Genomic DNA, 16,193 nt, shown 5'->3' on the forward strand with positions numbered 1-16,193 from the left:
TTATAAAGTTTAAATATATTCTAAGTTGAACAGACAGGTTCACCTTCACCTATACCTGAAATATTGAAAGTTCATTATACAAGTTAACATAATCATTACAAAAGTGACATTTTATAAACAGCCACTTTACAAAAATCAAACCACACATCAAAAAATGCCTTTTACATATAAAGCATCTTTGTCATTTTGTTAGAATTTCTGTTCCATGTCCATAATTGAGGGAAAAAAAGTAAATATAAGTGCAGCAAATGTGCATAAAAAAAAAAAAACACTGGGTACCAAACACAGGGCCTTGAGCATGGTAAGCACATGCTCTTACCCCGAGATATACCCCCAGCCAAGTAGGCACCTTTCTGATCCACATTATCTTTTAATACGTAGTGGCTGAGCAGTATATCAATTCCCAAGACCTGTAGTTAAACTGACTCTGGTTATCTGCCATTAACAATTTTACTCTCATCTGCAAACAGTTACAGTAATGGGCATTAAGATTTACAACATTGTAAATAAAGTCTCCTTTTCGTTAGTGAAAAGTCTTAAATTCTACAACTGAGACCTTAAGGGAAATCAGACCAATATACACACACAACTTGAATAAGTGGGCACAGTCTATCATGGTGTTCGTCCCATGCAATCTGAAGTACTGTTAAGTGTCCTCCTTTAAAAACTTGGGGTGATGGTGCATGCAGTATGCAGTCAGGTGAATTGCGAGTCTGAGTTTTCAGAGGGCTTTTTGCTGATGCCGATGTTGTGCATGATGAAGTGTAGAGTCAGCCTGCTGAAGTCCTCTATCCTTCTTAATGCCTCGTCCAGCTTGGGGGAAAAGTCCTTTCCATAGAGAAGCAGTGTGCAAGTTTGCAGTTTGTAAGGAATATTCTGAATCAGTTTCCTCTCCTCCAAAGAGAGAGAGCTGCTTGGAGAAATGCAAGTCCTTGAACTGCGAGCGTGCCTGTATGTATGGGCTCCTTGTTGAACTAAGTTTAAGTAGCTCAGTACATACCAGTAGGGGGCACTAATGTTCAAGGTTCTTTTCCAGCATTACATGGCCTTTTCCAACAAGAGCATTCACCAACCAGCTTTTCGTTTCATTTAACTAGCTCATCTCAGGACAAAGGAATCTAACTGCATATAAAAATTTGTCAGCAGGTAAGCACATTCTAAAATGCATAAAATACCTACCTCTTCTTCCCAAATATGGCTTAGTGTAGTCCCAACTGTCATTGTCATTCCTAATAACATTTAGACGCGTTGGCTGTTAAGATTGAAAATAAAGTTTGAATCACATACACAAGGCATAAACATTTCTTTGATTGAGTGTGGAAAAAATACTTACTCTCGCATATTCAATCTTTAGCGTGCAACACCCAGCATAGATGTCTGCTCCGTTGAGCGCTGCCTTGGCTTTCTGGGCACAAAGGACTGATTCAAACATAAATTCTATTAAGGAAATGTTTCAAGGTACCAGTATTGACTCATTCTTCACTCAAAGAAAACGACTGAAAATAATCAGAATAACTTTTACTTTTGGAAATGTTTATCAAAAAAAAAAAAAAGTTCTAGATAAATTTTGGCATAGGACTTTTAAGTTCAAAGGTACCAAAGAAAACATAATCAAGCCATCTGCACTTGTCCCTCTAAGTCATGAGAAGTACAATATTTTATAAATTGGGGAACAAAAGGAACAGGGCATGGTTCTATTTCCTAACAAAGGACAATCTGCAACCTTGAAACAGAGAAGAATTTACTCTTAAAAGCAGGAAGTACATTTGAAAGAGCCAAAATACAAATATTTGATTCTTATGCATTTCTAAGAAGACAAAAATTTTATAAGCATTTACCTATCTTCATTTTATTTTATAAAATTTAGGCCTGTATTAAAAAAAAAAAAAAAGAATCAAAGCACTAAAGTATGTAAAACTTTAGGAAGTACAAATGCTTTACTTAGCAGGTACTGGATTTTTGGTTTTTTTTTTTTTTTAAACATTTATTTATTTGTGTGTGTGTGTGACCAGCTCAGCCCACCTGGGGGCGGGGCTGGCTTGCATGTGGTGCTGAGGGATCAAACCGTAGTCTGCTTTGCCAAGCTTGTTCCAAGTAGGTACTTTAAACCACTGAGCCATCTCACCAGCCCCAACAGGTACTATTAAAGTGTGCTACACATTCCTACTTTTTCCTCCGCATGCCTATACATATACAGGCTGAATTTTTTTGTTTTTGCGGAACCGGGGATTGAACTCAGGCCCTTGCACTTGCCAGGGAAGCACTTATTCCACTGAGCCATCTCCCCAGTTCCCAGGCTGAGGTCTTTGATCACTACATTTCAAAGTGAGTTTGGGGCTGGGGATGCTGCTCAGTGACAGTGCTTGACTGGCACATGCAAGGCTCTGGGTTCAATCTTTCAGACTGAAAAGAAACTTTATTATATGTACTATTTTTTTTTAAATTTATTTATTTGATTGTATGTGGCCAGTTCAGCCCACCAGGGGGCGGGGCTGGCTGGCATGTGGTGCTGGGGATTGAACCGCGGTCCCTGTGCTTTTGCTTAGCTTAGCTTGTTTTAAGTAGGTGCTTTAGACCACTGAGCCATCTCACCAGCCCTATATGTACTATTTTACACTTTGCTCTATTCACTGAATATAGTAACAATTTAGAGAAGATCTTATATGAACCATGATCAGTTTAAAAGATTTAAGAAAGGGGTAAAAAAAAAAAAATTCAAGTACAGTTTTGCCACTTCCAAATTATATTAAGGGGAAGAGTGGGAAAAGTTTATTTGGGATAAACTTCAGAAAAGTACAAATTGTCCATACCACTATTATTACTTCACAATGTAAAATTAAGTATTGGACTGTTTATGGTAGCAAGTTACTCTTATCAAAATTGTAAAATTTTCTATGGAAACTATACTTTTCAATTTTAAATTTAAGCCAAGTAGATTTTTTTGTAGAAGAAAAAAGTAAACACCATTTGTCTAGAAATGCTTAATTGTAAGAGCTCCATATGTTATAAAACATTCATACACATCAATTAAAAATTTACATTTATAAAGGATATTCGACCATTGCTTGTATCCCATTCCTCTTGAATATAACAATGCGCTGCACTTTTCCAACAGGGTTGCACACAGTATATAACACATCCTACGAAGGTGAAAGACAAGATTTTTCACATATTATTTAGAAAAACATTAAAAGCATGCTCCATTTTACTTTATCAAAAAACCAACAACTTTCATTCCTATTAGATATTAAACTTTTTATATATGCTGGATTTTCTATGTATTTAGTACAGGGTTTACAGGGTCTCACTACACAGATCGGACTCAGTGATCCTTTGTACCCCGGGGAAGGGGGAGCAGCATGGCAGGCCAGGGACCAAACTCTGGCCCTATGCATCTGCTAAGCAGGCACTTTAATCCACTGAGCTATCTGGTCATCCATCTTGTATGTGGTTTTTTGAGACAGGGTCTTGCTATGTAGTTTAGATTGGCCTTGAATTCCCTCTGTAGCCCAGGCTGGCCTGGAATTCAGTGATTCTCCTGCCTCATTCTCCTGAGTGCTGGGATTAAAGATGTGCACCGCTATGCCCAACTAAATTAACATAAACGTATCTTTGCAGTTCTACGGACTATGCTAGGCAAGCCCTTACCAATGAGTACATCCCAGCCTGTAGGTTTTCAAATATTACTTCTAAAAACTTTAAGCTGGCCACCGCCGAGCAACATGGCGTCTAGAGTCGCAGCCTTCCTCAAGAACGCCTGGGCCCAGGAGCCGGTGCTGGTCGTGTCCTTCGCCATCAGGGGCCTCGCTATAATAATGCCCCCTATCAGTCCCTACACCAAATACTCCAGCATGATCAACCAGGCCACGCCCTACAACTACCCAGTGCCCGTCCGAGATGATGAGAACATGCCTGATGTGCCCAGCCACCCCCAGGATGCCCATGGCCCCAGCTTGGAGTGGCTGAAGAACTTGTGAGCACCTCTGAAGTGGGCCCCTGCCCTGTCCCCAAATAAAAATGTAAAAGCCAAAAAAAAAAAAAAAAAAAAAAAACTTTAAGCTATTTATTTCTCCTTACATAATATACCAACATTAAAGACTCTCCTAATAAAATGTTTGAGAAGCACCTGTTTTATTTCCTAATGACTCCTCAGCATTTTCTTAACAGGTGACTAACATAGTCTCCAGCAATACAGAGATCAAGGGCCAGCGAGATAGTTCAGTGGACTAAGCACCTGCATAGGCAAGCGCAGGGACTAGGGTTGGATCCCAGACACCACATGCTGCACCAACCCCCCCTCCCAACATACACACCCTGAGCCACGGACCTAGACCTGGTGTGGTGGCACACACCTGTAATCGCAGCACTGGGATCACTGAAAACACGAGGGTCACGAGTCCAAGCTGAACTGCATAGTGAGACCCTGTACCAAATTCGTAACATAGAAACCAAAACTGTAACCACTCGATTTTTCTCCCAAATGTTACTCTGAATGTTTAAAATTATAATCATTTGAATTATAGTAATACATACTTATCATAATACTAGAACCTTGGTGTTCCTTTTTCAAGGGACAATGACTATAAATAAAAGATTATTCACACTGTTTCGTGACAACTGAGTCACTGTGACTCAAAACCTAAATACTAAGAGTAATGACTCAATTTGTAAGAAATTTCTTGAACATCTATAATCACATAGCTGCACTAGCAGGTACTAAGAATAAAACAAAAGTTAAGTATCTGTACTACATTAGTTATATTCTTTTTCTAAATATTTTAAATATTTACTTACTCGTTCTTTCTCCAAATATTTTAAATATATTAGTCTTTTTAATAGTACTGCTGTGTGTTCAAGGTCAGCCTGTATCACGAGTTCAAATATACCAAAACCCTATTATGAAAATAGCAGTCTTTGTCATAAGCTTTATGAAACAGCATGCTGAATATTAAGCAGAAAATTCATCTTGTTCAGAACATGAATCTTTAAAACAATTTTTTTCATTTTTAAAGGGGTAAAGCAGTAGGAAATACAGTAAAAAATAGGTTTTAAAAAAGCTATCTCAAGTGGTGGTGCACACCTGTAATCCCAGCACGTGGGAGGCTGAAAACAGGAGGATCACTGCGAGTCCGATCTGTGTGAGACCCTGTACTAAATAATTTTTTAAAAAGCGATCTCAGGGCTGGGGAGACAGCTCAGTAGAATAAGTGCCTGCCTGGCAAGCGCAGGGTCCTGAGTTCAATCCCTGGTACCAGAAAAAAACAAAAACAAAAACAAAAAAAGCTATCTCAAAGTAACATTATGAGGCGTTATCAATAGCAATCTTATACTATAATAATTTTGTTATTTGAAAATAGTACTAATCATCCTGTGTATGTGTATCTTACCGTAAAACAATTTTCAATGGTGGTAAATAAGTTTTAATGTGACTACTATAATAACTGTACTTCTAATCTTTCAAGACTATTTTAATTAATTTGTTCATTAAACTTGATAGTCAAGATTAATTTTAATAATTAAAACTACTCTAATCTAGTTGTCAGATAAGAAAACTACACATTGTTCATTATAAAAGCAGACTGTCAGGGCTGGTGAGATAGCTCACCAGACTAAGGGCCTGCTTAGGCAAGCACAGGGACTGAGGTTCAATCCCTGGCACCACGTGCATGCTGGCCCCACCCTTGGGTGCACTGAGCGGGCAGGCCACTGAGACCAGGCGTGGTGGTGCACACCTGTAATTCCAGCCCTGGGGAGGCTAGAAACAGGAGGATCACTACGAGTCTGACCTTCAGAGTGAGACCCTATACCAAAAACATAAAACAAGAAACAAAATAAAACAAAAAAAGCAGACTGTCAAAGTGAAATACACACCACTGTAATTGGGTAAAGAGGATTCTGAATTGACAGCAAAAGGACTTTGTTGCCTCCTGATGGATCATCAGTGTTTCCTGGACGAGTGATCCTTTTACTTGTAGAATAGTTAAAAAAAGCCTGTTGACCAGCAATGTACACAGGTTCATCTGCAGCAAAGGTCACGCATTCTTTGGCACTATCTATGTTTTCAAATTCCACCAGAGCCTGTCGCTTAAATGGCATCATCATCACATAACTGAAAAGAAAAATAGAGAATAGCAAAATATTACAAATTCAATTAACATTGCTTATTCTCAAGCAAGTGAAAACAGACTTTAATAAAACCATGTCAAATCATAAGTAACCACAATTATACCGGCTGCGGGTGAGATAGCTCAGCAGCATAAGCACCTGCCTGGAAGGAACAAGGTTCTGGGTTTGAGCCCCAGTAACAACAAACAACAAACTAACAAACTTGGTACACAATTATACAAATCATACTAACTCCTTTGAATTTTGCAAAGAAGTACCCACAGAAGTAACGAAAAATTCAATATACTTTTAAAAACAGACAACCGGCACTGGGGAGACAGCTCGGTGGTCTAAGTGCCTGCCTGGCAAGCTCAAGGATCCAAGTTCAATTCCCATTACTGCACACCGTGGTGGCCCTGGAACTTCAGGTGCGCTGTGCCAGCCACCAAAACTGGGCATGGTAATGCATGCCTGAAATCCCAGCGATGGGGAAAATGAAACAGGAGGATTCACTATGAGCCTGGGCTACGTAGCCAGACCCGAAACCAAATAAATGAATAATAAATAGGTTTTAAAATTTTTTTCAAAAGATGAAGTAACCACAGAGATCAAAGTTCAAGTTAAGTACTCTTCTCCAAAATACCTCTAAATGTCAAAGAATCCATGAGAAGATAAATGTAAGGTATAAACTCTAAAAAATATTTCTTTTATAACTGACGTTTTTACATATGAAAAACAGTAAACCTTGAAGTAATGCTAAGCAATTCAAGAATAATATTCTTTCACAAAACAATAACAAAAAAAATTGATTTAACATAAATGATAGTACCCAGGGCCAGGGTAGGGCTCAGGACTGCAATCCTCCTGCCGAGGTTCCCAGAACACTGGGATTGAAGGATGCACTCTGGCCTAGTTGACACTTCCTCATAATAAAACTGCTTCCTAAAACTCAAGTAAAACATGAACTAGAAGCCATCACAAAAGGCAAAGAAAAACTTAAATGTTATAGACAATGCCATATGCTTAAACTATCTAGTGCACAATTTTTAAAGTCTTTTAAAAAACAGTAATATGAAAACAAAAGACCAAAGGGAGAAAAAAAGGAAAGAAAAAAAACAAAAACACCTAGGTACAGTAGCAGACACTGTAATCCCAGCTACTTGGAAGGATCAAACTGGAGGACCGCAAGTTAAAACTAGTTATCACTATCTAAAATCTTTTGTTTGGGGCTGGAGAGATGGCTCAGTGGAAGAAGCGCTTCCCTGGCAAGCACAAGGGCCTGAGTTCAATCCCTGGTTCCAAAAAAATAAATTAATTAATTAAAATCTTCTGTAACGGGGAGGAAAGAGAACTTTCAAATACTTTGATTTTAATATATAAACATACTGATGACTTTTTTTAAAAGATAAAAAACAGCACTCAGACACAATTTGTTACTATTATTCCTATTGTTTCTCAACTTCACTATGTATCAGTTTTTAGGTATAAATTTACTATACACTTAAGTTAATTTACCTTTCAATATGACCAGTTCCTATACTCTTTATAGTCCCACATGTATCACCAAATAAATAGCAAAGGTTCTATAAATGTGTATTTTAAACGTAACATCTTGAAGCAAACTATTAAATGGAGGTAGCTCAAGGTTCTTTCAGTTTAACATCAACCACCTTCTATTATTTCATTCCACTAAAACTTCTATTACACTTATTTATGCCAATTAAGCTCTTAATTATACACTAATTTGTTCCAATTATTCACGATGTTGCTATTCACATAATACCACCTTAGGCAGATAGATGTGCCACACAAGTTAATTAAATGGCATTCATATATGGGAGACCTTACCACAGATACAGTATCAGACAGTATTACAGTCTAAAAAGAAACAGCATACTCAGGAATAACTGAAATTATTAATTTTGGGGTTCTTGTACTTTTTTTATACTGGAGCCTCATCCATGGTAGGCAAATGCTCTACTACTGAGCTACACTTTTTATTTTGAGGTAAGTGTCCCACGTTATCCAAGCTGCCTCGAGTTTCCAGTCCGCCTGCCTCAGCCTCCTCAGTAACTGACTGAGGTTACTGTACAGCCATGTGCTACCACACCCTGCAGTCACCGACCTTCACCAACTCTCATGTCACATCTGACACTGAAATACTAAAATAGTTTCCCTAAAATGTCCATGAAGTCATCAGCTTGCTTTCTGCCATCTGACTCAGTATTTCCTAGCTTTACAAATTTTAGCCAGACATAGTGCTGCACACCTGTAATTCTCACACTTTCGAGGCTGAGGCAGGAGGATCACTGAGTTCGAGGCTAGTATACACAGTGAATTCAAAGCCAGCCTGACATAAAAACAATGCTGCAGAATGTAAGCACTGCCTCATCTGCCTTCAAGAAGGCCTGGATGAGGTGAAGGAGCAGATCCTCACAGCTCTCCCTCTCTTCCTTGAGCTTTCTCAGGCCCTGTATTATGCATGGAGGAGACAGCAGCCTCGGGGAGCCACCTGAGTGGGGATCTGGGCCCAGAAGACACATTAGGGGGAGCTGCCTCCACAGCTGAGAAGCAGCCAAGAAAAAGAGATGGAAGAAGAGAAAAGGAGCTGTGGCAGGGCAGCAGGAAGCTGCTACGGTTTGAGGAGCACCTAGGGCTGAGGTAGCAAAGCAGTTGGAAGTACAAGCACTGGAAGAGAAAGGGATGATGATGGTGATGAAAAGAAGAAAAACAAGTCCACACAGGCCCTCTGGGACGCAGTGTGGGCCTGTATCCTCATGGTGTGTTCCTGCAAGGACAGGAACATGAGTATCCACCCTCACGAGGCCTGGGAACAGATGCTCAGAGAACTACAAGGACGAAAAGCAAGCACTGGAATGGGCTAGTGAAGAGAGTGGGGATGACTTTCAAAAAGCTAAAACATGTCATGACCTGGATCAAGCATGGAATAAAAATGATGATGATGATGATGATGATGATGATGATGATGATGATGGTGATGATGATGATGATGACAGAAACCTGTGAGCAGCACTCAGAGTGAAATAAACCAGGCACACATGTGTGAACATCCTATAGCTTTCCTCTTGTGAAAAGCTGAAAGCTAAGATCCAAAACGTACAAAAGATACTGAAATGGGAAGAAACTTCAAAAGGAAAGAGACACTGGGTGGGGGAGTGCACAAAAGAAGGAAAATGCACAAAGAAAAAACAATGTACGTATAAAAGTTAAGATAGTTATACTAATTTTTCTTAGTTCATTAAAAAGGTTTGTGTTAATACTGGTTGAACAATTAAATGCCATTGTCTTGTACTCTGAGTTATGCCCCTATTATCTTGTTTTGAAATTTTTTCTTTTTTTTAAAAAAAAAGTATGGTGGCGCGTGCCTGTAATCCCAGCTCTTGGGAGGCTGTAAACAGGCCAATTACTATGAGTCCAATCTCGTAGTGAGACCCTGAACACCCTGTAAACCCTTCCCTAAAACACAAAAGTAAGAGACAGACAGAGAGATAAGGAAAAGGAAAAGGAAAAGGAAAAGGAAAAGGAAAGAAGGAAGGAAAGTGAGAAGTTGTGTTCATGCTTCAACACAGCCCAGCCTTCCCCATTGGGTGCTCCATCGGGACTGCTGCCCATTATACTCCCAGTGCAGGCGACACAGTGGCGTCACAGTGCACAACATCTGTAAGATCAACTTAATACACATAAATGGTAGGGTTACTGATTGTTCTTTTACTGTCATTTTTAATCCCAATTATGGTATGTTATTACAAGGTGTAAAAAATGTGATTAATTGGAATAAAGTATGCTGGCATTGAAAAAACAATTATGGAAAAAAAAAGAAACAAACAAAAAAGCCAACCTGCATTACACAGTGCAACTCTGCCTCAAAAAGCAAACTCAAATTAATTTTAAAAGCCTTAAATATATATTTACTGCCTTATAATTCCAACAGACCATGAACCACTTATATGATCAATAGCAGGTCTTTAGACATTGGGGTTAGTCTAGTGCGTACGTCAGCTTCAGTACATGATTCTTCAAGCAGAGCTAATTCCCAGTATCCAGTCCACAGAACCAAGAATTGATACCGTCCTCTTAGTGACACTTCAACCTCAGGGCTTTACAGTGGCCATATAGGCCTTAGCTTATACCTCTTAAAGATAAACAGCCTGTAACTGTGGTTTCTGATGTATATAAACTGACCATAGTTGACCATCTATGTTTGCCAAATGATCCACCATTCAATGAGGTATAAAGAAATTAATAAAATACTAGACAGGAAGTGTCATCTAATACTATTCCTACTTATTTGAAGAAACTGCCAAGGATCATGGTGCATGCCTATAATCCCAGCATAGTGAGACTCTGTCTCAAAAAAGTCCACAGGAAAAAAAAAGACCCAATTTTGTTAGATGTTTCTGATCGTTATACATTACTCTTTCAATAGTCAAACTTTTATAAAACTGGAGCAATTAGGCTATTTGAGGAAGTATATCAAAATTTCAACTTGAGGGCCGGGGAGATGGCTCAGTGGAATAAGCGCTTCCCTGGCAAGTGCAAGGGTCTGAGTTCAATCCCCGGTTCTGGGGGGGGAAAAAAAAATTTCAACTTGGGTGTGTGCCTTGGATGCCTGTAATAAAACCTCTAAACATATGCATAAAAAGTCCAATCTAGATCAGAATCTAGATGAGAATAATAGCCAGTCATAATCCAAAAATAATTTAAAAGCTTGCGTATCTACTTTAGGCAGGAAATTCAAATTTCTAATTATGGGTTTGTTTTTTTTCCTTAATTTTTATCTTTTCCTCAGTATGTTTCGAATAAGGATTTTTTTTCCCTCCGAATACCTTCAGGGCAGGTTTGGCTGGCTTGAGTTGTGGGGATCAAACCGCAGCAACCTGAGCCTGACTGCTTTGTTGAAGCAGCCACTTAAAGAACTGAGCTAAGGGGCAGGCCCCCTTCCTTAGTATGTTTATAGCATATAATGATCATATTTCTTGTGGGGGTGGATTCCCCTCTTCATGGCTCATGGTGTTTTCACCTAAAACGTTACTTACCACCTGTCAGAGTGAGAGGTCATCATAAAGCCACAAAAATAAACTGATACACAAACCCAGGAAGGTTAACAGTAACAAGTTTACGGCTAAGCAGCTCAGTAGTACAGTGCTCACCCAGCCATTCCTGCCAGCTGGCAACGAAAGTAACAAGCTAAGCTTCCAAAGATACAGTCACAGGCAAACTTAACTCATACACAATGCTAAACATGGTGGGTCAGGAGATAACTCAGCAGCATAAGCACCTGCCTGGCAAGCGCAAGGTCCTGAGTTCGATCCCTGGTACCAAGATTAAAAAAAAAGAAAAAGAAAGACATGGAGCAAGCCAACCATGGCAATGCTCACATGCGATCCCAGCAACTCAGGAGGTTGAAATAGGAAGATTATAACTTGGAGCCAAGCTGCAGAACTTAGTGAGAACCTCCCATAAAATTTAAAAAAACAGGGCTGGCAAGATAGCTCAGCAGACTAAGCACCTGCTAAGTGCAGAGGCCAGGGTTCCATCCCTGGCACCACATGCTGTACCGGCCCCACCCCCGGGTGCGCTGAGCCAGCCACCGAGTCAGGGCATGGTGGCGCACACCTGTAATCCCAGCTGGGGAGGCTGAACACGGGAGGATCACTACGATTCTCAGATACACAGTGAGACCCTGCACAAAATAAAAAATATAAAATAAATTTTTAAAAATAGGGCTGGCTAGGGAGATAGCTCAGTAGAATAAGCGTTTGCCTGGCCAAGTACAGGATCCTGAGTTCAATCCCCGGTACCACACACACACACACACACACACACACACACAAAGAACTGGCAATGTAGCTCAGAACTATCTAGTTTGAAACCTCTGTGAATTCAAAAAGAAAAAACAAAAAACAACCACGCGGAGCAAAGGAAGTTATGCTTGTTCTACCATGGTATCTTCAACTTATATAAAGTCTCTATGGTCCTTACCATATTGTCCCAAATTTTTCCAGAGCCTCCACAAGGTCTGCTTCCACTACGGATTCACACAGTCCTCGAACATGAACAACGGGTGAGACAGAAACCTTATGATGACTTCCACCTGCCTCCTAGCAAGAGAAAATAATTTCTAGTTAATAACTCTAAAAGTCTAAATTCTATTTTTTAGTAAATTTCTCTGTATTAAAAAAAACAAACATTTAAAAGCTAATCCCAAACCAAAATGCAAAAGCACAAGTTAGCAGAAGAACCTGAGAATAACGTTATAAACTGAATGGCTGATTTTTTTTTTTTGGACACAGGGTCTCACTGTGCAGTTCAGGCTGGCCCTGAACTCAAGAGGTCCTCTGCCTCCGCCTCCTGAATGCTGGGATTACGGGAGCATACGCACCACCGTGCCCAGCTTTTATCCGTTTTTAAAAAGAAACCTTACCAAAAAAAAAAAAAGAAACCTTACAAAATGGAAGGAATATGGAAGTGAATATTCATTATTCATTTTTCTCCTCACATGTTACGAGTCAACTGAGCATGAAAACAGCACATTACTTCAGTCAATGTCAACATAAACTGAGTCAACAAGTACTAGTTAGGTGCCTCTTTATGGGTATGTCTAGTGCTGGGTGCTAGAAAAAGCCTGCTAGGACAAGATCCATCTCCATAAAGATGTATGAAAGAAATTCAGTAATTCCTTTTTCAATTCCAAGGAAATCCCAGGAAATTTTCAACAACTACACAAGGCATGCTACAATTAGAAATTAACACTCATAAGTTTAGTTTTAACTCCATAAAGTCAAAACTTCAGGTTCTAAATGAAAAAATTTACAAATGTTTTTAACATAAAGGTTATATACTTTATTGTTTATCTTTGAGTATGTCCAAACAGATGTCTCAAAACCTAAGTATACAAACTCGAAATTTATTCTTTAAAATGTCTGTAAGAATTATTTGAAAATACACAAAACTCTCATTTACTTATTCAAGTTCTATTAAGACAAAGATCTTTATTTACAAATACTTCACACTTCTCTTGGGTTAGAACTTCCAAAACAACCTCTGTGAACAAACCACGTATATACAAAATATACTATAAAACTTATTTTTTTCTATAGGCTAATCTGAAAACTCTGTTTATCATTAAACATTAACAATTGTTCTAAGAAAATTAACTTCTAAATTGTATTACTTAACAATCTTTAGTATGTAGGACTTTAAAAGAACTGTAGAATCCCAGGACTGCTCTTATATACTATTGTCCAACTTAACAAATACATTCAGTCCTTTGTAAATATTAATTTGATCTTTAAATTTTCATTTGACTTGCTACACTCAAGTGTTTTCTATGCTTAGAGACAGTCATTAGCTGGGCATGACAGCACAGGCCTATAATTCCAGCCCTTGGAGACTGAGGCAGGAGGACTGTTATGAGTTCAAGGCCAGTGACATCGTTTCAAAAAAAAAAAAAACCAAAAAAAGACCCTCCCACATTCATTAAATCACTCTGAATACACCTTATGTATATAACAATCCTAATTAATAATAACAAAGAAGACACCACCTAGGTAAAATTCAGTATCAAATGTTTCAGCACCAAATTCTTAAATCTAGCCTCAAGACAATAAAGCAAGGAGAGCAGTAAGTAATAGCTAAATACTTCATCTAGAGCATACATTTAAAGTATAAACAACTTTTGTTCTCAAAATAAGACACTAAGTTGTAATACATAATAAAGACAATCATTTGAAACAATTCTTAGGTATCAATTGGTGAAGTTCAAATCGAAGAGCAACAGAAAACTATGGGCCTGGACTCTTCAAAGCACCAAATACAAAAAAGGGAATTTACCAGAGAAAGAGACATACCACTAAATGTGACAGAAATGACTTCATTTTACGATAGATAGTAATTGCTATAGAAGACAAATTAGGGACAACTAGAAAAATGTGAATACAGAGAGAATGACACATTTATTAAATAGAATCACTGTTCTCTAATGTATAAGAATGGTAATGGTTACATGAAAAAATACCATTCTTAGGAATGCTGAGATATTTAAAGATGAAGTATCATGCAAGCCACAACTTCAAATGGTATAGAAGGAAAATATATGTACATAAATGTAGATACACGGATGCAGGGATAAAACCCCCTACAACAAAATGTTAAAGAAGAAAATAGCCTGCTGAATATATGTAATTTAACATTCTATGTAATAGAAAGCTACAAAATTATTTCATTATTAGTATTTAAAAGGCCATTTTATGAAAGATATGAATAAAATAAAAAAGCATGCAAAAGCCCACCATCTACTTCAAAAAATAAAAGATTACCAATCTTTTTTCTTTTTTTAAATGCATTTGGTGCAGGGTCTCACTACACAACTTGGACTCATAGTGATTCTTTTTTCAGCTTCCCCAGTGCTGGGATTATAGGCATGCACCACCATGCCCAGAGTGGTGGCCAGGTCAGCGTGCCCAGGGGCAGGGCTGGCGCAGCATGTGGTGCAGGGGATCAAACTCCAGTCCCTGCGCTTGCCTAAGCAGGCACTTAGTCCACTCAGCTATCTCACTGGCTCATCATTACCAATCTATTAATCACATGCTCTTCCACCTCCTTCCTTCCTATCATGAATAATCACTATCCTGAATACAGTACTACAAATATGACTATTCTTTTTCTTTTTTTCCCTTGGGATGGAGTCTTACTATGTCGTCCAGGCTGGCCTTGCACTCACTCACCTGTAGCCCAGGCTAGCCTCCAACTCTCAGCAATCCTTCTGCCTTAACTTCTCAAGTGCTAGGATCACAGGTGTGTGCCAACCTGTCAAGCTATGATTATTTTCAATCCAGTATTTCTCAAAAAAAGACTGGGTTGGGGGCCAGGGTGATGGCTCAGTGGAATAAGCGCTTCCCTGGCAAGCGCAAGGGTCTGGGTTCAATCCCCGATTCCACAAAAAAAAAAAAAAAAGACGGGTTTTGTTTTGTTTTTTATGGATTACCGATCAATTTTTTAAAAAATGTATTTAGTACAGCATCTCACTACCCAGATGGGACTTCGAGTGATCCTCCTGTTTTCAGTCTACCAAGTGCTGGGATTATAGGTGCGCACCACCACGCCCAATCTTATTGGACCAATTTTAAAATTCCTCCAAAGATTTCATTTTAATACACCAAAGTAATTCCCTCAAAGCTAGAGAACATGGAAATGCTAATTACCTAATATGATCAATACTTAGTACATACATAACAAATTATCACACTATACCCTATAAACGTGCAAAATTATGTGTCGATAAAAGGAATTTACAAAAGAAAAAAAATTTAGAATATGTTAAATATGAACCAACATGGTAACTGGAGGAAGATGTGCTTTTCTTAACTTCAGGATAGAAAACATATGATAACACTCTTTGTACATTTTACTTCCATTCAGTGAATCTGCCATTTACAAGTTTATCTACCATAATATTTCTCTGAATTATGTCCCCCTGACCATATGCCTCACTGGCCCCGCCCCTGGGCACACTGAGCCGGCTATGGAGTCCAGGTGTGGTGGCACATGGCTATAATCCCAGAACTAGAAAGGCAGAAATCAGAAGGACCACTGCCAGTCCAAGCTGCATAGTGAGACCCTGCACCAAAAAAAAAAAACCCAAAAAACCCAAAACAAACAAACAAACAAAAAGCTTAAAATTATGTCCCCTTTTCTTCGACATAAAATTTCTTCAATCTCATGAAAATATTTACTAAAATATTTGTAAAGCCCTAGGGCTGTTTCCAAAACTGATATATCAAAAATACTTTTTTTTTTTTTTAAAAAAAAAAAAGGCCTATAATCCCAGCACTCAGGAGAAAAGTATTTTCACATTGGGAGTGGTGACACATGTCTGTATCCCAGCACTTGGGGGGCTGAGGCAAAAGGTCTGCCTAGAGTTCAAAGCCAGCCTGGGCTACACAGTGACTTCAAGGCCAGCCTGAACTACGCAGAGACCTTGCCCCCCTCCTCCAAAAAAAGGACTTTTCAAACTATTTCTACCAGTCCCTCCACTGCCAGCTTAAATCACTATTTTCTCTTCTCTG

The 16,193-nt window shown here is 38.8% G+C and overlaps 1 protein-coding gene and 1 pseudogene across 1 annotated transcript in view; one reads left to right on the plus strand and one right to left on the minus strand.

The window, feature by feature from the left end:
- Nucleotides 1-12,223, minus strand: part of Hnrnpll (heterogeneous nuclear ribonucleoprotein L like) — a 28,434-nt gene extending 16,211 nt beyond the window's left edge. Inside the window, exons 1-5 of the mRNA XM_004627625.2 lie at nucleotides 12,109-12,223; nucleotides 5,872-6,109; nucleotides 3,055-3,140; nucleotides 1,334-1,430; nucleotides 1,180-1,252 (exon numbers count right to left, since the gene is read on the minus strand). Coding sequence (XP_004627682.1) covers nucleotides 1,180-1,252; nucleotides 1,334-1,430; nucleotides 3,055-3,140; nucleotides 5,872-6,102 — 487 coding nt within the window. The 5' untranslated portion in view covers nucleotides 6,103-6,109; nucleotides 12,109-12,223. The remainder of the gene's footprint in view (nucleotides 1-1,179; nucleotides 1,253-1,333; nucleotides 1,431-3,054; nucleotides 3,141-5,871; nucleotides 6,110-12,108) is intronic.
- Nucleotides 3,710-3,977, plus strand: LOC101560153 (annotated as a pseudogene).
- Nucleotides 12,224-16,193: the final 3,970 nt, after the last annotated feature.

The sequence above is a fragment of the Octodon degus genome, unplaced genomic scaffold (genome assembly GCF_000260255.1).
Source record: "Octodon degus isolate 3935 unplaced genomic scaffold, OctDeg1.0 scaffold00020, whole genome shotgun sequence".
In the NCBI taxonomy this organism is placed as follows: domain Eukaryota; kingdom Metazoa; phylum Chordata; class Mammalia; order Rodentia; family Octodontidae; genus Octodon; species Octodon degus.